The sequence below is a fragment of the Tupaia chinensis genome, unplaced genomic scaffold (assembly GCF_000334495.1).
Source record: "Tupaia chinensis unplaced genomic scaffold, TupChi_1.0 Scaffold000044_1, whole genome shotgun sequence".
Taxonomy (NCBI): domain Eukaryota; kingdom Metazoa; phylum Chordata; class Mammalia; order Scandentia; family Tupaiidae; genus Tupaia; species Tupaia belangeri.
Genome location: NW_006159500.1, coordinates 2,360,516 through 2,383,256, shown reverse-complemented (window position 1 = coordinate 2,383,256; position 22,741 = coordinate 2,360,516). Strand labels below are relative to the sequence as shown.

The 22,741-nt window shown below is 37.9% G+C and overlaps 1 protein-coding gene across 1 annotated transcript in view; it reads left to right on the top strand.

Moving 5' to 3' along the window:
* FBXL13 (F-box and leucine rich repeat protein 13) overlaps positions 1-22,741 on the top strand; it is a 274,784-nt gene that overhangs the window by 25,493 nt on the left and 226,550 nt on the right. Inside the window, exons 2-5 of the mRNA XM_006140783.3 lie at positions 5,593-5,696; positions 6,176-6,266; positions 20,562-20,629; positions 21,900-22,054. Coding sequence (XP_006140845.2) covers positions 5,593-5,696; positions 6,176-6,266; positions 20,562-20,629; positions 21,900-22,054 — 418 coding nt within the window. The remainder of the gene's footprint in view (positions 1-5,592; positions 5,697-6,175; positions 6,267-20,561; positions 20,630-21,899; positions 22,055-22,741) is intronic.

Genomic DNA, 22,741 nt, shown 5'->3' with positions numbered 1-22,741 from the left:
AGCAGGAGCCTTTTTCTTGGTTTCTGCCGCAGCAGGAACCTTTTTCTTCTCTTGAACGCCCTCCATGGTTCCAGCCGGAAAAGAGGACCATTTTGCCATTATCTTAAAAGTTGGCTTTCTAGCTTGTAGGCTACACCGTACACTAAGAAGGGGATATGCAGCTATTGCAAAGGGAAATATTGTATTATGCAGGGTCTTGATAAGTGAAAGGATCCTGTTGTTTTCTATTTGAAGGAACCCTGAAATCTACTAGGAATCTAAGAGGAGACCCCAGGCTTAAACCTGCTGATACTTCACTTGTAGAGATAGGAAACACAGTTCTGCATAACTAAAAGAGTGATGTTAATCTTGAGATAGAGAAGCAGGAGCAAAGCCAGCAGGAGTGACCCTATGTGAGAGAAGGGCCAGAGAAAGTCCCCCCCCCCAACCCCAACACATATACACTAAACCCCAATGGGATACAGTGAAGGAAGAAGGAAATGAGAAATGCCTAAGGAAAATTCCAAGTGGTTTCTGTGGGAACTGTGCTGTAAACTTTCCTTTTGTCTCAAATGGAGACATCTTCAATAATTCTGTGTCTCACTAATACTTTTAATGAGAAGTTTCATTTGCAGGGACCTCATAGAGGAATATGTGACTGCAATAGCTTTCTAAATTTCATATGCACTTTAAACATGATCTGAGATATAGCAGGTCAAGGTCATTTTTCTCCCTACCTGTGTGTACTATGCTATAATTTTTCAAGTGTGTGTGTGTGTGTGTGTGTGTATTTATATATAGTAGATGTTGTGAATGACAAAGTACAAATGAATTTTCAGAGTTCTTGAATTCAGAATTGTTGGTGTATTTTTCTCAAATTTTATGGTAGAGCCTGAGGAATTTCTTCTTAAATCAATGGATTTCTAGGGGACAGCAGGTTGCATAGTGGTTAAGGTACTGGACTCCCACATGGTCAACCCCAATTTGAGTCCCTGACCTGGTGTATTGAAATCACACTGGGCACATGTGTGAGCATGCCCAAAATTCCAGGAGGAGGCTGGAGGAGAAGGGATTGTGATGTGACCATCCCCTTTTGGGAATAATTTCTCACTTTTCCTCTCTCTGTCTTTCTCTTTCTCTGGCAAGTGCACATGACCTAAGGCAAAAACATCTACACACACACACACACACACACACACACACACACAAATAAGTTTCTAATTCTTAAAGAAGTTAAAAATAATTGATCTAAAGATAAGTGCCTTCCGATTGACTGTAAAGACTTATTCCTCCTATAATGGATAACACTACACAATGACTCTATTTCTTTTTTTTTTTATTTTTTTACATTAAATCATTGTATATCTTTACAACTTTGAAAATGAATTTTCCCAGAACGAATACACCTTATGTTAGTCTAGTCAATGAAATTACCATACACATTGTCATCAACAGACAATTTTCCATTTTTTTGTCTGTTGAATTTATTTTTTCTCCTCGATTTCCACCACCTACATACCACTACATTTCCCATCATCCTCCTATACTGTCTCTGGTATCCACAATTGCTTTCCATGTTTTTAAGCCTTCCAATCTTTCAGTTTCTGCCATACAGTGCAGACATTCGGTGTATGGTAAGTGGGGACATAACAGTGCCTTTCTTTCACAGTCTGGCTCGCTTCACTTAGCATTAAATCTTCCATATTTGTCCACATTATATCAAATGCCAGGGTCTCATTGTATTCTTATGGCTGAGTAGTATTCCATAATATATATGTGCCACAATTTTTCAATCCATTCATCTGTTCTTGGACATTTGGGTTGATTCCATGTCTTAGCAATTATGAATAATGTTGCAGTGAACATGGATGTGCAAGGGTTTTTCCAACTTTTAATGTACTCCTATCCTTTGGGTAGATATCCAGAAGTGGAATTGCTGGGTTGTATAGTAGCTCTATTTTCAGGTCTTTGAGGAACCTCCACATTGTTCTCCAAAGTGACTGTACTAATTTACATTCTCACCAACAGTGCAGAAAAGTTTGTTTTTCATTGCAGCCTTGTCTGCATTTATTGTTCTTGATTTTTTTTTAACCTTAGCCATTCTGACTGGGGTTAGGTGGTATCTCATTGTAGTTTCAATGTACATTTCCCTTATGATAAAAGATGATGAGCATTCTTTCATGTGCTTTTTGGCTGCTTGTATGTCTTCCTTGGGGAATTGTCGTTCAGCTCATTTGCCCATTTTTGGGGGGGGGAGGGGAGAGGATTTTGCTGTAGGGCACATGTACTCACCAGAAAGACTGAGAGAGACAGAGAGACAGAAAGCAAAAAATCACCCCCTGGGGAGATGGCCATGCTGCAATCCCTTCTCCTCCATTCTCCTCTCAGGATCTTGAGCACACACACACACACACACTCGGTGTGAATTTAAGCCATTGGGCCTGGGACTAGAACTGCAGTCGACTAAATGGGAGTCCAGCAACATAGCCATTATTCCAACTGCTGGTCCCATATTTGCCCATCTTTTAATTTATTTTTTTTTTTTTTCTGGTAAGCTGATTGAGTTCCCTGTATATTTTGGTTATCAGTGTCTTATCCATGGGAGAGTTGGCAAATGTATTCTCTCATTTCAAGTGTTGTCTCTTCACTCTAATTATTGTTTCTTTTGCTGTGCAGAAGCTTTTTAATGTGATGTAATCCCACTTGACTGTTTTCAGGATTATCGTCTATGCCTTGGGGGTCTACTCTGATGGCTCTAAGAATTCCTCTTGTGTTTTCCACATGTTTTATAGTTTGAGGTCTTATGTTTAGATTCTTTGATCCATTTTAAGTTGATTTTTGTTAATGGTGAGAGATAGGGGTCCAGTTTCATTTTTCTGCAGGTGGATACCCAGTTTTCCCAGCACCATTTGCTGAAGAGATTTTCTTTCCCCCCCTGGATTGACTGGTGCCCTTTGTCAAAAGTCAGTTGACTGTATGTTTTGGGGTTTATTTCTGGGGTCTCTATTTTGTTCCTTCAGTCTACATGCCTATTTTTGTGACAGTACCATGCTGTTTTGATGATCAACATAGCTTTGTAGTATTTTATGGGGTCAGGGAGTGAGATTCCTCCTGCTCTATACTCCTACTCTTTTATGAGATCTTTTATGATTCCAGACAAATTCTATGATTTTTTTCCTAAATACGTGAAGAATATCTCTAGTAATTTGACTAGGACTGCATTAAGTATGTAAATTAACTTGAGTGGAATTGACATTTTGATGATACAAATTTTTTCAATCCAGGAACAGAGATGTCCTTCCACTTCTTTTTTTTGGCGGGGGGGAGTTTTTTGCTATAGGCCACGTGCGCCTGCCAAAAAGACAGAGAGAGACAGAGAGATATAGTATTCAGTATTTCTTGAAGAGCTGATATAGTATTGGTGAATTCTTTTAGTTTTTATTTGTCTGAGAATACATTTATTTCTTCTTACCATTTGAAGAATAATCTTGCTGGGAATAGTATTCTTGATTTAAATTGTTTTTCTTTTACTGTTTTGAATATGTTTTCCATTGTTTTCTTGCCTGCGTTGTTTCAGTTGAGAGGTCTGATGTTAGCATCATAGGATAACCTTTATAAGTAACTTGATGTTTCTTTCTTGCCATTTTTAGAATCTTGTCTTTGTCTTTGATTTTGACCAATCTAGCTATGATGTTCTGTAGAGAGGATCTTCTTATGCTTATTCTATTCTGGGTCCTTTGTGTTTCTTGGGTCTGGATGTCTGAATGTTTCTCTATATTTGGAAAGTTTTCTGAAAGTATTTTATGGAATAGAACTTCTATGTCCCTGTCTGATTCTCTGCCTTCTGGAATGTATATTATTCAGATATTTGAGTGTTTAATAGTGTCTAGAATTTCCTGTATGATGTCCTCAGCTTTTGGATTATTTTTTTTTCTTGTTTGTGGTTTTATCTAAATCAGAGTAGATTAGATAAAAGATTTAGATTAGAGACTCTGTCTTCTGTGTGGTTTAATCTGCTATTAATACTTTCTAGGGAGGTCTTTATTTCCTGTAATACAGTCTTCATCTCTAGAAGTTCTGTTTGATTCTTTTCTATGGTGTCTGTCTTCTCCTTCAAGTCATGGAAGGAATTCCTCTTCTCTGTCACTATGAATATTATGCATTGTTTTTATGACATTTCTATGAATTCTTTAGTACTGTCTATGGTTCAAGAAGAATTATTTTGTTCCCTTGAGGGAGAGAGATTTCTTTGTTTTCCAATATTTCTTGTGCCTCTGTACTGTAATGTCATGGGTCAAGAAGAGCTCTACTTCTCAGGTGTGTTCTTAGGAGAAGGCCTTGTCTTTTAGTCAGAGAAGTGTTTTGTAACCAACTTTAGGTGTTGGTTCCTTTCCCAATCTCTCAAGACCCAGTGTACCTGGGGCTTAGCTGGAGAGATTCAACTGAAGGACGAAGTAGGAGTCTAGCAGCACATGCTGTGTGCTCTGGTTCAGCAAATTATGAAATTTCAAATTACTTCTGGGCAGGCAGAAGGACCATGTCTGAGGCATGGTTCACCTGTGCTCAGTTTGGCTCACTAGCTTCTGCTGGTCCCTGTACAGTAGTGAAGACTCAGGGTTTAATGGTGGAGGGAGGGTCATGGGAGGGGGGCAGCTGGAGTTGCATCTGCTGTGGACAGAAGGCAGCAAGAGGTCTGAGGCAATCACCCTGAGATCAACATGATTCACTCTCTGCACCGTGCTCAAGACTCGGGGGCTTAATTGTGGAGGGTCAGTCGTGGGAGGGGGCAGTCCAAGTTGCAGCTGGCAGTGAGATGTCACTGGGCAGAAGGCAGTGAGCGGTCTCAGGCAGTCCCTCTGCTCAGTTCGGCTCACTTGCTGCTGCTGGTCCCTGCACTATGGTGAAGACTCTAGGGCTTAATGGCAGAGGAAGCATTGTGAGAGGGGGTGATCTGAGATGCACCTGGGGTGGGAAGAAGGCTGTGAGGAGCCTGAGGTGGCCCCCTCAATAACTCGGTTTGTTTGTTTGTTTTTGTTTTTGTTGTTGTTGTTGTTGTTGTTTTTTAGAGGATTTTGCTATAGGATGCGTGTGCTCGCCAGAAAGACAGAGAGAGACAGAGACACAGAAAGCAAGAAATCACCCCCCAGGGGGGATGGCCACGCCACAATCCCTTCTCCACCATTGTCCTCTCAGGATCTTGGACACACCACCCATATGCCCCGGGCCTGAGTTTAAGCCACCAGGTCCAGGACTTGAACTGCGGTTGACTACATGGGAGTTCAGCGACATAGCCATTCCGCTAACTGCTGGTCCCAAGTGAGAAAGCAGGCCATCGGGTCCAGGACTCAAACCACGGTCGGTCATGTGGAACTCCAGTACCATCAACCACTATGCCACCTGCCAGCTCCCAATAATTCTTTATTATGTCATTTATGATGGACTTTTAGTAAGAAGCAAGGTAAAATTGCATTTTGATTTGACTTTGACAAAAGTATTAACACTGAATGAATACAGAAGCATTATTTGAGTTTAATTGTATGTGGGGAAAAAAATTCTCTGCTCTTTAATACGAACATACAAATGCATTGATTGATTCAATTTCCTTTTTTCTAGGCACTGTTATGTGGTATTCTTGTTACATGTCCTGAGGATCCACTGAGATATTTAGAGAAAATGCTAATTTTAATCATTGAGAATGGTCTTGAAAGTCTTCTTTGGTAAGTATTGTTTTGATTTGTGATAGGAAAATCTTTAATTTTTAATTGTTTTTACAGTCTGTAGTATAAAAACAAGGTCTTGCCCATGAGTGCGTCCAATCTCAAGATTGCTAAAGAATCCTTCTAATGGCTTTCAGGTCCCCAAGATTTAAATATGAATAATTAGTCCACTGCTTCTCAACTTGAGAAATGTAGTGTACCATCAGTAACTTGTTTAGAGGGCGGATTATGACAAGTTAGAAATGAAGAAACAGAGGCACATCCTCCTAGAGGCACACAGCAAAATCTTGTCGTGGCAGAGATAGTTTGAAAGAGTCCTAGAAGTGATTGGGATCTCATTATCCCACGAGAAAATATCTCTTTATCCCCCTCCTACCCCCTGCCCTATACTCTATACACAATAATCACTGATTTTAATTATGAAACTACTAACTATGAAATGGCATCAATTTTTTACTTTGTATTATGATTTTATTAAGGGATATGTGCATTGATCCATCAATGAAACCAAAAATTCGAAGATTGTCTGAAACTTACCTAGAACAACTTTTTGGACTGGATGATCAGCTGGTAACTATTAATAACCAAGCATTCTAAATTATATATCTTAAGTTTTGATGGAAGTTTCTCAATAGATTTTAAGTGAGATCAGATTGTTTTTTGAAATTAGGGCATCTATAAATATAAAGGAATCTTGCACACATACATGTGCGCGCACGCACACACACGCACACACACACACACACACACACACACACACACAGTCATACTCATTTAATTTCCCTACGTTCCCAAGAAGCATTTAGACAGGCATTTGTTAATTTTCTTTCTGATAAAATATTTACATTAAATTTCCCCCTTCCCTTTTCTCCTCTCATGTACCTTTATAGTGATAAAAATAACGTTATGGAAAGCCTTAAAAGAGGATGTTTTCTTTTCTCTCTGATCTTCTGTCTCTTCCATCCCTCCTCCATTCTCTTTGGTATCTGCTCTCTCAAATTGGAATACAGAGAATCATGATCATAAAGACATGGCCAAAACATTAAAGAAATCTAACTTAAAAGCCAGACTTCATTGTTACTGGGAGGAACAAACCGTTCCAGCAGCTGGTTTTTAATTCTATAAAGAAGGCAAGGAAGAAATTTAGGGTATGTAAACTTGTAGAATGAAGATTATGTATCTAAGAGAAGCTAAAATAACAAAAGGCATGTGGGGAGATAAATATCAGCACTAATCAGGTGTATGTGAAAGCATGAGTGATAACTCTCAATCCCAGGGCTGCTGTCTGGATAAGCCCAAGCAGGGATGGGGAGTTGCTGTTGAAACCGAGCATTGAAAAGTTCAGACAAAACAATGGTCAAGGTAAGTGCTGAGAGGCAGGAACAATGTGAAGTATATGTTTAGAGGATGGGTGGAGGGTAACACTAGACCTAATCTGTGGTCTACATAAGAGAAACAGAAATTGAGGGATGGGTTGATTGTGCCAAGCCTAGGCTGATTTGGAGGCACCAGTATACTGGCAGAACCTACATGCCTAATCCTGGTTGAACTGCATTACAATGTGTGACTGTCCTACTAACTGTACTTTTTGATCTACTATGGAGGGCAGCTATCTGCAAACTGTATTCTTGGAGATGTTTGTGGGGAACCTCAGGAACTGAGGAGGAGGCCTAGGGGATGGAATTCTGGGCCCTCCACCCCCAGTTCTATAGAATAGTTTTATTTTCAGTATAATTTTGCTTGAAAAAAGATGAAAAACCATTACTAAAAGATACTAAAAATTTTGAAAACCATTAATGTAGAGTAGAAAACCTTATCATCAATGTCCTGACAGGGATGTTATAAAATAAAGATTCAGGGGCTGAATGATGGCACAGTGACAAAACATGGTGCTCTGTGAGGCTGATCTACATGGGTGTATTCCAGGTTTGTGTCTGGAGACCTCCCTGAGTGTCCTGGGCTTATGTGTTTCTATGGCCTGGGGCTGACTGAAGCTGGGGGTTGATCATGGTGTCAAGATCCTGTTGGGAATTCTCTCTCTCTCTCTCTCTCTCTTACTCTCTCTCTCACTCACTCATGGAAGAAATACACTTTAAAAAGTATGTATATATAAAATCAGATTGTGTCCAACATTATATAAAAGCCTATAGAAATTTTAAAAAGTGCACAGAATTCCAGGAAACACCATAGATACTTCAAACCTAAAACTGTATTTAAAAAGGAATTCTTGGGCCAGCAGATGGTATGGAAGTTAAGGCTCTAGATCTCATATGGCCAGCTGCACAATTCAAGTCCTGTTTTCAGTTGCTGGAAAAACACTTTGGGCACTTTTATGTGCGTGCCCAAAGTCCTGAGAGGTGAATGGAGGAGAAGGGATTGCAGTGTGGCCGTACCCTCTGGGGGGTGATTTCTCAGTCTCTCTCTCTGTCTCTTTCTGGTAAATGTATAGACCCTATAGCAATCTAAATTTTTTGTTTTAGAAAGGAATTTTAAAAGATATTTCATGACATTTAAAGCACAAGAAGTAAAATGATGGATGCTGATCCAAACTTTAAAAAGTTTATGGCAATTTGCCAAGGCATAGAAAAGATGCTCACTGAAATTGAAAAAGAAAATGAGATATGATTTTGCAAAACCAATGAGGAAAATATTGGTTTAGGTTAGACATGAAAATGTAAATATCCAGATTCCTAGGATTGCTTCATTAGAGTGCCCAAGCCAGGTCATATCTAGATTAATTCAACATCTTCAGAGAAAATGAAGTCTCTCTCTCTCTCTTTTTTTTAGAAAGAAATAAAACAGTTTAATACTCATTGTTTCTGATCTTTTTAATTATCGTGCACTGAATAAATATTTGCCTTAATTTTCTTGTATTCATTTCCTATAGAGTTAATAACTGCCAGTAAGAGGGTTTTCATGTTTTAACAAAGCATTTCAAAGACCACAAGCATTGGTTATTTTTCCTACTGATCATTAAGGTTGCATGGAAGGATTTTACAGTCTCATACTAGATAGTCCTGCACAGAGAGAGGACTGCATATATATACATATATATATATGTATATATATGTCTAATTATAATGTTTAAATATGTCTCTTTACTTAGATAAGAGTGAATACAGGAAAATGTGAGTAAGCCATATAGATTCAGAAAAGTAGGAAATTCTCTCAGAAGAGTAGATTTTTTGTGTTCTAAGATGAAAGAATCAACAATTATGAGGAGGAAACTAACTTCACAGACTTAATTCTCATTTCTTAGGTAATGAAATCTCCAGATGGGTCTACTAATTACAAGAGAAGGGATATATAACATTTAAAAATATTTTTATTATGGAAAATTTAAACAAAACATAAAATACCATAATAATACCATAATAATTATCCATCACCCAGATTGAACAATAATCAACATTTTTCCAATCTTGTAAATTCATTCTTTTGTCTCCCTTTTTTGCTGGAGTATTAGGAAGCAAATCCTAGAACTTGAATTGTTTTACCAGTAAATACTTCAGTGTGCATCTTTAACAGGAACTGATAATATTGGAGAATATAAACGTAATGCCATTATCTTACATCATAAGTAACAATAATTACTGAATATCATCTAGCGCTGAATATATTCAGACATATATTCCATGTTTGAGTTTCCCAAATTGTCTCAAATATGTCCTTTTCTATATGGCTCTGTTCAAATCAGAATCCATGCAGAGTTCACATTTCGCATTTGGATGTTATGAAAAAGTATCTAATGTCTCTAGTAATCAAGAACAGTTCTCCTTTCTTAGTATTCCCATGCCACTTATTTATTGAAGGAAACAAATTTTTCTGTAAAATGTCCCACATTCTCATTGTTTCCTCTGGTGTCATTTCACTTGCTCTGTTTCCCATATTTCCTGCAAACTGGTAGATAGATTTAGAAAGTTCATTCCATCCAGGATTTCCTCCCAACCTTTTTTTTTTTGTTTGTTCTTGACAAGAATATTTTATAGAGATTTTGCGTTCTCCCTAGTGCATCACATCAGGAGGCACACAGGGTCTGTTTGATCCACTTTTTTTTTTTTTTGGAGAGGTTTTTGCTATAGGGCACGTGCGCTCGCCAGACAAAGAGAGACAGAGAGACAGAAAGTGAGAAATCACCCCCCAGGGGGGATGGCCACACTGCAATCCCTTTTTCTCCATTCTCTTCTCGGGATCTTGAGCACGCATGCACATGCGCCCAGTGTGAGTTTAAGCCACTTGGTCCGGGACTCGAACCGTGGTCGACTACATGGGAGTCCAGCCACATAGCCATTACGCTAACTGCAGGTCCCTGTTTGATCCACTTTTAATGACTTTTAACTCCTACAGACATTAATGTAGTTGCTTATTAATTGTATTCTACAATGCACTTGTAATGGTTTCAGAATAACAATAATATTAATAAGACTACTGGGGCTGGCAAGTGGCATGGTGGTTAAAGGTGCTGGACTACCACATGGCCTACCATGGTTCAAGTTTCAGACCTGGTGGCTTGCTTTCTCACTTCCTCTCTCTCTCTTTCTCTCTCTGTCTCTCTCTGATCAACCTGAAAAATAATAATGATAATAATAAATAAAGTTAAATAAAATAATTCTTTAAAAAAATAAGACTACTAAACAAGACTACTAATGCAGTTTGAGAAAATTAAGCAATTCTTTTTACCTATATCCTACCAACTATTTTCAGTAAAATAATACTTTTATCATTACTTAAAGTACTGATTTTTTTGGTGTGTTGTTGATCATTTATTTTTCTCTTTGGTCTAATTAAGCTTTTCCAATTATGTATACGATTCCATGGCAGCAAAATAAAAACAATACAGTGAGTATACAGGGAAGTATTACTTCCTTTTCTGCCTCTCTAGCCTCTCTATTCCATCCTTTCTTCTAGGTAACCAACTTTAGTAGGTTTTTTTTGTTGTTGTTTTGAGAGAGATTTTTGCTCTAGGGCATGTGCACTCACTGGGGAGACAGAGAGACAGAGGCGAGAAATCATCCCCCCGGGGGGATGGCCATGCTGCAATCTTTTCTCCTCCATTCTTCTCTTGGGATCTTGGGCATTCATGCACACACTCCTGGCTTGAGTTTTAAGCCACCAGGTCCATGACTCAAACCACAGTTGACTATGTGAGAGTCCAGCGATATAACCACTGTGCCATCTGCTGGTCCCAATTTTAGTAGTTGTTTATCTTTCCATTGTTTCTTTTTGAAAAATGTGAGCAAATATTCCCCTCTCCTTTGACTTCTTACTCAGACATAGAAGACCATATACAGCCTTCTGCTTCTTGCTCTTCTCACCCAAGCTGTCCACAGAAAATCACTCTCTTACACATTTAAAATGTTGCTATCACAAGGGCGTATTGTGTAACAAAAACCTAAAATCTTAATGAAGGATGTGGACTTGAAAAGTATTACTGATGTATGGATGAGCAAGTAGCGTGGTGGCTATTATTTGAGTCCTGGACCTGGTGGCTTGTTTTCTTACCCCCCTCCTCTTTTTCTCTCTCTCTCTGGTGAGCACATGTGCCCTAAATCAAATTAAATAATAATAATAATAATAATAATAATAATAATAATAATAATAATAAATAAGGGGACCAGAAGTTAGCTGGACTCTCATGTAGTCGACTGTGGTTCGAGTCCCGGGCCCGGTGGCTTAAACTCACGCCGGGCGCGTGTGCGTGCGTGCCCAAGATCCCGAGAGGAAAATGGAGGAGAAGGGATTGTGGCATGGCCATCCCCCCTGGGGGGGTAATTTCTCGCTTTCTATCTCTCTGTCTCTCTCTGTCTTTCTGGCGAGCACATGCGCCCTATAGCAAAAACCTCTCCAAAAAATAAAAATAAAAAAAATAATAAATAAAATTAAATAAGTCTTAAAAAAGAAAGAAAGAAAAGTGTTACTGATGTAAACAAAAGAAAAACTTAAGTATAGAAAGGAAACTTAACCGTAGGACCCCACAGACTGGGATTTTAATAATTTGGGAAAGTCAAGCAGGTCCTGTGCACCAGACAAGAATCAATTGGTTGATAAATGATTGCATCCTTACTTCTTTGTGAAACTATTCCTTTTATTTTAAGGTTGGGTAGATTACTGTTTCCTGAGAAGACAGCAAAATAAGTATTATTATGAGAGCCAGTTGGTGGCACAGTGGTAGAACTTGACAGTATGAGACAGTCTCAGAGAGGAAAGTTCCAGTTCAAGCACATAGGTCTCCTTAAGTACCCTGGAAGTGTCCTTGTCCATCATCAATTGCTGGCTGAAAGTTGGATTTGGACCATGACCTCAAGAGCCCTTTGGAGATCCTTTCTCTCTCTCTCTCTCTAACTCATTCTCTCTCATTCTTTCTCACTCAGAAGAAATAAATGAATAGAGATGGCTACTGAACTTGTGCTGTGAAATATTGCTTTTCTTGACTAGAAATGAAGATTTTCTGCTGAGACTTTCCCCTCCAGATTCATTTCTGGTGGGAAAAGCACAAACCTATATTTCTCAATTCCCACTGAATCTGATGCACAAAGAATGAAAAATGGAACAGAAGAGAGATTGCAGATGACCTCCTCCTGCATGCCTCTGTATGCTTAGAAAGAAATACACCATTTAGATGACCAGAAATCACTGCAGGGTCACAAGAAATATGGGAAAGCAAGAAAATACCTCTACTCCAAGGAAAAAGAAAAACTCCTCTTCATCCTCAGACAGTACAATGACACACATGGAAATGTCAAATAAAGCTTTTAGAATATTGGGATCAGCAGTTGGTGTAATGGCTGTGTTGCTGGACTCCCATGTAGTCGACCATGGTTTGAGTCCTGGACCTGGTGTCTTAAACTAACACCGAGTGCGTGTATGTGCATGCCCAAGGTTCTGAGAGGAGAATGGAGGAGGGGATTGTGGCGTGGCTATCTCTCCTTGGGGGTGATTTCTTGCTTTCAGTTTCTTTCTCTCTCTCTATGTCTTTCTGGCAAGTGCACATGCCCATAGCAAAAATCTCTCAAAAAATGTTTTTAGAATAATCATAGTGACAAAGCTAACAGAGGTAGAAGAGAAGAGAGATAATGAACTTCAGAAGAGGCAGGAGAAAGTAGTCAATGAGTTCCAGGAGGTGAGGAAATTCTTGCAAGATCTGAAAGAGAAAATAAATAAACATCATAAAAAAAGAATCAAATGGATCTTTTAGAGATGAAAGCTATAATACTGGAAGTCAAAATCTCCCTTGGAAGTATTAAAAGCAGACTAGATCATACAGAAAATAGAATCTCAGATGTAGAAGAGAAAATTGCTGGCCTAGAAAAATCCACCACAAAGACTGATAAAATTGCCAAAAAAAAAAAAAAAGGTGAATAATATGCGAGAAATACTAGATACTATCTAATGTCCAAACATCTGAATAACCGGTATCCCAGAAGGCAAAGAGACTCCTAAAGACATTGATAATCTATTCCATGAAATCCCACAAGAAAACTTTCCAAACCTAGAGAGGCATTCAAAGATCCAGTCCCAAGAAATACAAAGGACACCAGAGAGAATCAACCCAAGAAGATCTTCTCCAAGACACATTATAGCCAGACTGACCAAAAGTACAGACAGAGACGAGATTCTTAGACAGGCAAGAGAGAAACGGCAAGTTATCTACAAAGGATATCCCATCAGCCTAACAGTGGACCTCTTATTGGAAACAATGTGAACAAGGAAAGAATGGGAAAATATGTTCAAAGTGTTAAGGGAAAAGGAATTTCAACCAAGAATACTGTACCCGGCAAGATTATCCTTCATATGGGAAGAAAAGACAAGAACATTCTCAGAGAAACAAAACCTGAAAGAATTTACCAACACCAGACCAGATCTCTAAGAAGTTCTTAAGGGTGTGCTATGCCTGGAAAATTAAATGCAGACACACAAAAATAAGAGTTCAAAAACTAAGAAAATGGGGAACCAGCAGTTAGCGTAATGGCTTTGTCGCTGGACTCCCACGTAGTTGACCGCGGTTCGTGTCCTGGACCTGGTGGCTTAAAACTCACGCCGGGCGCGTGTGCGTGCGTCCCCAAGATCCTGAGAGGAGAATGGAAGAGAAGGGATTGCAGCGTGACCATCCCCCCTGGGGGTGATTTCTTGCTTTCTGTCTCTATGTCTCTCTCTGTCTGGCGAGCGCACGCGCCCTATAGCAAAAAAAAAAAGAAAAAACAAAAAGAAAAACCAAAACAAAAAAAAACTAAGAAAATGGCCAACTTAATCACAAGGACAAGTCTGGAGTTGAATATTATGTCCCAGAATTTAAGATAGGACCACAACAGAAGATAGATTATGTACATGAGACTGAACTAGTGAAATAGAATTTTGTGACTTTTGACTAAAACATTGCTGATTTTCTTTTAGGCTTTGTTTTCCAGTTTTAAGGATTTTTATACTGTCTTGAACTGCTGATAGGTTGATGTGCCCACTATTTGAACAGAATTCTAACCTGTTTCCTGGCTTTAAGTTTTAAGCAAAGTTCCTTAGCATTTCTTTGATTTATTAAAGCTAAAAACTGCTTTTCTTAAAATTAAAAAAATATATTTAAAATGCCTATTAAATGACCGTAGTAAGCCATATAGCATCAGCTAGGTGCTACTTTATAGTATATTCATTCTACTCAGAGTTTCACACGTAAAGTTAGACATGAATTCACATATATGTATGTATCAGCTGAACTTGCTATTGAAAGTTGTTAGATTATTTAAGAAATTTTGTGAATCAATAAAATGTGTGGAAAAAAAGGGAATGGAAAACAACTATAGGCACCAGAGATAGTGTGGGAGGAGGGTAGGAAATGGTAGAGAGTGAGAATAGGAGTGGAAAAAAATATATATATGAAACTAGACATGGAAAATTATCAACAATAACATGTATGATTAAGCCACTATGAAGTATATTCTGGACGGGAAATCACATTTTGTATGCTGTGACAATGCTCAGTGAATGAATGTAAATTAATTTGTTAAAAATTTAGAAATTAGAGACCAGCAGTTAGCATAATGGCTGGGTGACTGGGCTTTCTGATCGAGTCCTGGACCCAGTGACCTAAACTCATACCTAGCACATATGCGTGCGTGCCCAAGATCCCAAGAGGAGACTGTAGGAGAAGGGATTGCAGCATGGCCCCTCCCCTTAGGGAATGATTTCTCGCTTTCTGTCTCTCTGTCTCTCTCTGTCTTTCTAGTGAGTGCACGCACTCTATAGCAAAAACCTCTCCATAATAAATAATAAGTAAATAAAAAATTAAAAAAGAAATAAATGAATAAACTTAAAATAACAAATTTACTGTAATTTGAAGGGAGTAAAAATAATGAAGTGTAGAAATGATGAAGATATTAACTAGACTTATATTGTTTACTTTAGAATAAGTTTAAATAAAATGTACAGTGATAGTAATTAATAGTATAGTATTTATGTATGTTTTGCCTATTTATAGCTTCTGAGGTATTCTAAAGAATGTCCTAATAAATTTGTAATTGTAAATTAAATTGTCAAAGGGACTTAATAAAGTTGGTAATAAACACATGTTTAAGAAAAATTGGTTTCCCAAAGTTATATTTATTTAAGTATTTGTTTATTAAATAGAGCACTAAAATATAAATAGCATGGACTGACCCCATAGCCTAGTAGTTAAGCTAGCCAGATCCCACGTAGCCAACTGCAGTTTTAATCCTGGCCCTAGTGGCTTCAAAAACACATGGGCATGTGTACATGCATCACCAAAATCCTGACAAGATGGAGAAATGGAAAAAGGATTTCAACATGACCATGTCTCATTGGGGGATACTTTTTCCCTCTCTCTGTTTCCCTTGGGCAAGTGTGTGAGCCTCTGACAACTCCAAAAAAAGCACTACTGATTTTGTAGTTCATTTTATATCCTACGACTTTACTAAATACATTTATCAGTTCTAAGAGGTGTTTTTTGGTGGATTCTTTGCGTTTTTCTGTTTATAAGAAGAAGTCATTTGCAAACAAGTATAGTTGACTCTCTCCTTTCCAATTAGGATGGACTTTACTTTTTCCTTTTGTCTGATTGCTCTGATGAGGACTTTCTTTCTTTCTTTCTTTCTTTTTAAGAGGTTTTTGCTATAGGGCGTGTGCGCTCGTCAGACAGACAGAGAGAGACAGAAAGCGAGAAATCATCTCCCAGAGGGGATGACCACGCCACAATCCCTTCTCCTCCATTCTCCTCTTGGGATCTTGGGCAGGCATGCACACGCACCCGGCGTGAGTTTTAAGCCACCGGGTCTGGGACGCGAACCTCGGTCGACTATGTGGGAGTCCAGTGACATAGCCATTACGCTAACTGCTGGTCCCAATGAGGACTTAAATCCTATTCTGAATAGAAGCAGTGGAAGTGGACATCCTTGAATTGTTTGAGTTCTCAGATAAAACACTATCAACTTTTCTTCAGTATGATGTTGGCTGCTGCTTATCATCTATGTTCTTTCTTCTGTTAAGGTACTTTCCTTCTCTACATAATTTGTTGAGGGTTTTTAATCATGAATTGATAATGAATTTTAACACATGCTTTTTCTGCATCTCTTGAGAGGATCTCATGACTTTTTGCCTTCATTCTGTTGATGCAATATATTGATTTGCATACGTTGAACCATCCTTGCATCAGTAGAATAAATTCCATTTGGTTGTGGTTTACAATGTTTTCGATGTATAATCACATTTGGTTTGCTAGTATTTTTTTTATGGTTTACTTGTATTTTATTAATGGATTTTTTTTTTTTGTTATGCTAGAGGGCACATGAGTACGAGAGAGAGAGAGAGAGAGAGGGAGAGAGAGAGGGAGAGAGAAAGCAGGCTCCAGTGGAACGTGGTCACACTGTAATCTTTTTTCCTCCAGTTTTCTATCCTGTCAAGATCCTAGAGGGAACCAGCAGTTAGCGTAATGGCTATGTCGCTGGACTCCCACGTAGTCGACCGCGGTTCGTGTCTCGGACCCGGTGGCTTAAATCTCACGCCAGGCGCGTGTGCGTGCGTGCCCAAGATCCCGAGAGGAGAATGGAGGAGAAGGGATTGCGGCATGACCATCCCCCCTGGGGGGTGATTTCTCGCTTTCTGTCTCTATGTCTCTCTCTCTGTCTGTCTGGCGAGCGCACGCGCCCTATAGTGAAAACCTCTCCCCCCCCCAAAAAAAAAAAGATCCTAGGCACATGTATATATATGATTGGGGGGATGGCCACGCCACAATCTGTTCTCCTCCATCCTCTTCTCGGGATCTTGGGCACACACATACACACATGGACGCTTGTCAGGCGTGAGTTTAAGCCGCCAGGTCCAGGATTCAAACAGCAGTTGACTATGTGGGAGTCCCGCGACATAGACATTATGGCAACTGCTGGTCCCATAATATATAATTCTTCAGTGAAGCCACCCACTTTCCTTTGTAGGAAGACTTTATTACTGATTTATTCTCAATAGTTGTTATTGTTTTTTTTCCTGACTTAACCTTGGTAGGTTGTAAGTATACAGGAATTTATTCATTTTCTCTAGGTTTTCCATTTTTTGGGCATATAGTTAGTCATGATAACTCTTAGTGATCCTTTGTTTCTTTTTTTTTTTTTGAGAGGTTTTTGCTATAGGGCGCGTGCGCTCGCCAGAAAGAGAGAGACAGAGAGACAGAAAGTGAGAACTCACCCCTCCAGAGGGGATGGCCACGTCGCAATCCCTTCTCCTCCATTTCCCTCTTGGAATCTTGGGCATACATGCACATGTGCCCGGTGTGAGTTTAAGCCACCGGGTCTGGGACTCCAACTGCGGTTGACTACACAGGAGTCCAGTGACAAAGCTATTACGCTAACTGCTGGTACCCCAATGATCCTATGTGTTTCTGAGGTATCATTTGCAATGTTTCTTTTTTTGTCTCTGATTTTATTTTATTTAATTTATTTATTTTTTTTTTTCTCATTTTCTCCTTAGTCTAGTTAATGATTTGGCAACTTTTTTTTTTTTTTGAGAGCTTTTTTTTTGCTGTAGGGAGCAAGACAGACAGAGACAGAGAGACAGAAAGTGAGAAATCAGCCCCCAGGGGAGATGGCCACATCGCAGTCCTTTGTACTCCATTCTCCTCTCAGGATCTTGGACACACAGGCATACATGACCTAAGTGAGTTTAAGCCACTGGGTCCAGGACTTGAACCACAGTTGAGTACATGGGAATCCAGCAACATAGCCATTATGCTAACTGCCATCCCGATCTGGAAACTTTATCTTAACAAATTTTTTTTTTGTTTCATTGAGTTTTTATTTTTTTTGTTGATAGTTTCATTTTTTTTTTTCTGCTCTGATCTTTACTATTTCTTTCCTTTTACTAATTTTAGGTTTGTTTTGTTCTTGATTTTCTAACTCCTTGAGGTACATTGTTAGGTTGTTTATTTGAAATTTTTCTACTTTTTTAATGAGGGCACTTATTGCTATTAACTTCTCTCTTTGTACTGCTTTTACTGTATCTCATCATTATTTTTTAAATTTTCATTTGCTTCAAGAAATTTTTAAATTTTCTTCTTAGTTTCCTTATTGAGCAGTAGTGGTTCAGGAGACTGTTGTTTAATTTTCACATATTTGTATAGTTTTTAATATTTTCTTGTTACAGATTTCTAGTTTTATTTCATCATAATCAGAAAAGGTACTTGATATAACTTTGATTAAAAAAAAATTGTCACAACTTGCTTTGTGATCTATTCAGGAGAACTTTTCATGAGTTGATGAAAAGAATGTGTATTCTGCACCTGTTGGTTGAATGTGTATTATCCATTAGGCCCATTTGTTCTTAGCTCAGTTTAAATCTGATATTTCTTTATTGATTTTCTGTTTAGATGGTCTGTCCAATCAATACTGAGAGTGAGGTGTTGAAGCATCCAATTGTTATTGTATTGGAGCCTGTCTCTCCCTTTAGATCTAATAATTTATTTATATATTGGGTTGTTAGAAAAGTCATGATGCATTTAGCCTTGGAAAACATAGAAAAAATATATCATGACTTTTCCAACGATCCAATAACTGAGTGCTCCAGTGCTGGATGCATGTGTAGTTACCATTGTTATATCCTCTTGCTGAATTGATTCTTTTATCATTATGTAATGCCTTTGTTTTTCTCTTTTTACACTTTTTTTTTTACTTAAAATCCATCTTATCTAAGTATAGCTACTTCAGTCTTCTTTTATTTCTCTTTGCATGAAATATCTTTTTCTATCTCTTCATTTTAAATGTATATCTGTCTTTATTGGTAAAGTAAGTTTCTGATAGACAACATAGAGTTTGTTTTTTTTTTTTCTTCTTTAGTTTTTTTCCATTCAGCCAGTTTTTATGTTTTAGTTTGGGAATTTAAATATGTTTACATTCTAGATTATTATTGATAAATGAAGATTTATTTCTATCATTTAAAAAATTGTTTTCTGATTGTTTTATATTTTCTTTTCTTTTTTTTTCTTTTCTTTCTTTTTTTTTTTCTGCCTTTCCTGTTATTTATTTTTGCAGTTTTGGTTGCAGTTAGTGGTTTTCTCTAATTTTAGAGTTTGATTTCTTGTTCTTTATCATTTGTGTATCTACCCTAAAAGTGATTTTTATATTTTTTCATTTTTAAAAATGAGAGCAGTTATTGTCGTTTCACCTTTAGAATTCCTTTAAGCATTTACTTATAAGGTGGTCTAGTAAAGATAAATTTCCTCTGTTTTTTTAGTCTGATAAAGATTTTATTATGCCTTCATTTCTTAAAAATGACTTTGCTGGTTATAGTATTCTTGAATGGAAGTTGTTTTTTATTTCATAACTTCAAATATATCATCTCATTCTCTTATGCTATATAGTTTCTCAGATTGCTGCTGAGAAATCTGCTGTTGCTTTAATAGAGTTTTCCTTATATGTGACTTGGCACTTTTCTCTGGCTATTTTCAGAATTCTCTCTCTTTATTTCTTTAGCTTTTGACAGTTTTGGCTGTAATATGCCTCAGAGGTCATTTTGTGTTGAATCTATTTGGAGACTTTTGAGCTTTCTAAACCTGGATATCTGTATCTCTTGTGTGCCTTGGAAAGCTTTTTATCAGCTATTATTCTAAGAAGTAGTTTTCCTATGCCTTTTATTGTCTCTCCTCTGGAATCCCAAAAAGCAAATATTTGCTTAATGGTATTCTATAGATCCCAGAGGCTAACTTGCTTTCATTTGCCTTTTTTCTTTTATTTCTTTCTTTTCATTGTTGCTATTTGACTAGGTTATTTCAAAATACCTATGTTCACATATTGAAATGATCACTTTGTAAGCTAAATAATGTGATTGAATGTATTAAAAAATGTAAATAAAAATAAATTTTTAAAAAATACTCAAAAAAGAAATTTTTTATTCTACTTGATCAAATTGCTGAAGCTGATTGTTTTATTTCTTCCATTGAATTCTTTAGCTCCAAGATTTACATTTGATTCTCTATATGATACCTGTCTGCTTATTGAATTTCTCATTCACATTACACATTGTTTCCTGGTTTTGTGGTCTTTTGATTGAGATCTGACTCAATCTGACTCACTTGGTGTGGTATATGGCAGGAAGCAGGTTACCAGGCTGTTTCCATTGGCTGTGGATGGTCAGGGCTCCTTCAACGACACTGGCATGGCACACTGCTCTGGACAGGGTCACTTGCCCAAATGTTACCTCAGGACATGGGAGAAGGCAAGGATGCTCAGTGTGGTGAGTGGTTGTGGGTGGGATTGCTTGCCTGGCTGCTACCATGAGATATGACTATTGCTTTCATTATCTCATGTATCATGCAGAGTTAGCCCAGACATTCCATTTAATTCTAATGTTCTTTATTTCAATATTTATTTATTTTAGGTGACTCCAGAATTGATGATAAAAGCATGTAGCTTTTACACTGGACATTTACTGAAGACCCATTTTTGGTAAGAATGTACTGTCTCTTCCTTTTTGTATTTATTTTTTGCTATTCTCCATTAAATAAAAGAATTCATTATGGGCCAGTTGTGCTCATTTTATCTATGTAATTATGTTTCCATCATTTTTTATTATATTCTACCTAACAAGGTTTTACTTAGTTAAAAATATGTTTTATATTTCCCTCAAAGTATAACTTTATCTTTTTTTTTTTAATGTGTTAGAGAACACATGTATTTGCCAGAGAGAGAAGGAAAGAGAGAAAGCACCTCTCCACATGGGGATAGTCACACTGCAATCCTTTCTCCATTTCTCCCTTTGCAACTTTGGGCACCCATGCACATGTGTATGACGTGTTTCTTAAGCCACTGGGCCTGGGACTCTTATTTTCTTAAAATAATTATTATTTTTAAAATTTTAACTTTATTAATTATTATTTTCCAATTTGATGAGAGAGAGAGAAAGTGGGAAAGCCACCATGTCTGAGACTTTAATCATGGTTGGCCATGTGGGTGTCCAGCACCTTTAACCACCATGCCACTTGCCAGCCCCTGTGTCTGGGACTAACTACACAGTCAGACTTGTAGGATCCAGCCACCCTAACCATGACACAACTGACCGGCATATATATATATATATCTATATATATATACTCGTGTGTGTGTGCATGTGTGTGTAGGTGTAGGTGTGTGTGTGTAAAGTAAAATTTCAAAATGGAAAGTATAAGTCTATAACTTATCTAAAAAAAATTTGAAGAGATAGATATATTTTGAAATTGAATTTCTGGTTTTTAAAATATTATGATTTTTTATCTTATCTAAAAAAATATGATTGACATGTAATAGTGTCCAGTTTCCTCTATAACCATCAGGAATTCTTCAAGTTATTCCCGGTTCACAGAAGTTTCATTTTATGCTGTGGTTTTTTTTTTTTTTTGAGAGATTTTCGCTATAGGGCGCGTGCGCTCACCAGACAGAGACACAGAAAGCGAGAAATCACCCCCCGGGGAGATGGTCACGCCGCAATCCCTTCTCCTCCATTCTCCTCTCGGGTTCTTGGGCACGCACACACACGAGCCCAGCATGACTTTTAAGCCACCGGGTCCGGGACGCGAACCGCAGTTGACTACGTGGGAGTCTGGCGACATAGCCATTACAGTAACTGCTGGTTCCCTTATGCTGTGGTTTTGATGGACTAAAGAAAGTATCACTTCTTGTTCCTCTTAATTTATTTACCAACATATTACTCTAATATCAAAATATCATTTTTTACTTGCAGCACTTGGAAAGACATAGCAATACCTCCTGTACGTGAAGATGATATTTTGGCTGAAAAAATGGAAAGAGCAATAAGATATTACAATTCCATACTTCAAAAATCTGTGTTTCGTCATTGGCATTCTTATGTGGAAAGTCACAAAGAAAAACTTAAAGGTAAATCTTTTGATAGCAATTAATTTTTGTGTTCATTTATTCAATCAACAGATGTAACAGTTAAGCATGGTTTTTACACTTAGAGAACTTATTTTTATGCTTAGATAATTGCTATGGAATGAAAATAGAGCTATTGATTTAAAATACTTAATGAGATTTATCTCAAAAGATTTTATTATAATAAATAACAGAAACATTTTTTTTTTTTTTTGGAGAGATTTTTCACTGTAGGGCGCGTGCGCTCGCCAGACAGACAGAGAGAGAGACATAGAGACAGAAAGCGAGAAATCACCCCCCAGGGGGGATGGTCACGCCGCAATCCCTTCTCCTCCATTCTCCTCTCGGGATCTTGGGCACGCACGCACACGCGCCCGGCGTGAGTTTTAAGCCACCGGGTCCGGGACACGAACCGCGGTCGACTACGTGGGAGTCCAGCGACATAGCCATTACGCTAACTGCTGATTCCCAAATAACAGAAACATTTAAAATAAATCAAATTCTATATGCATTTGTATGTGTGTATATAAACATAAATAAATAAATAAATAGGGATATATCAATATTGTCAGCTTTTTTACATAAAAGAGAGCTGGTATATTATGGAAAATCACCCCCCAGGGGGATGGCCACAGTGCAATTGCTTCTCCATTCTCCTCCCAGAATCTTGGGCATCCACACACATGAGCC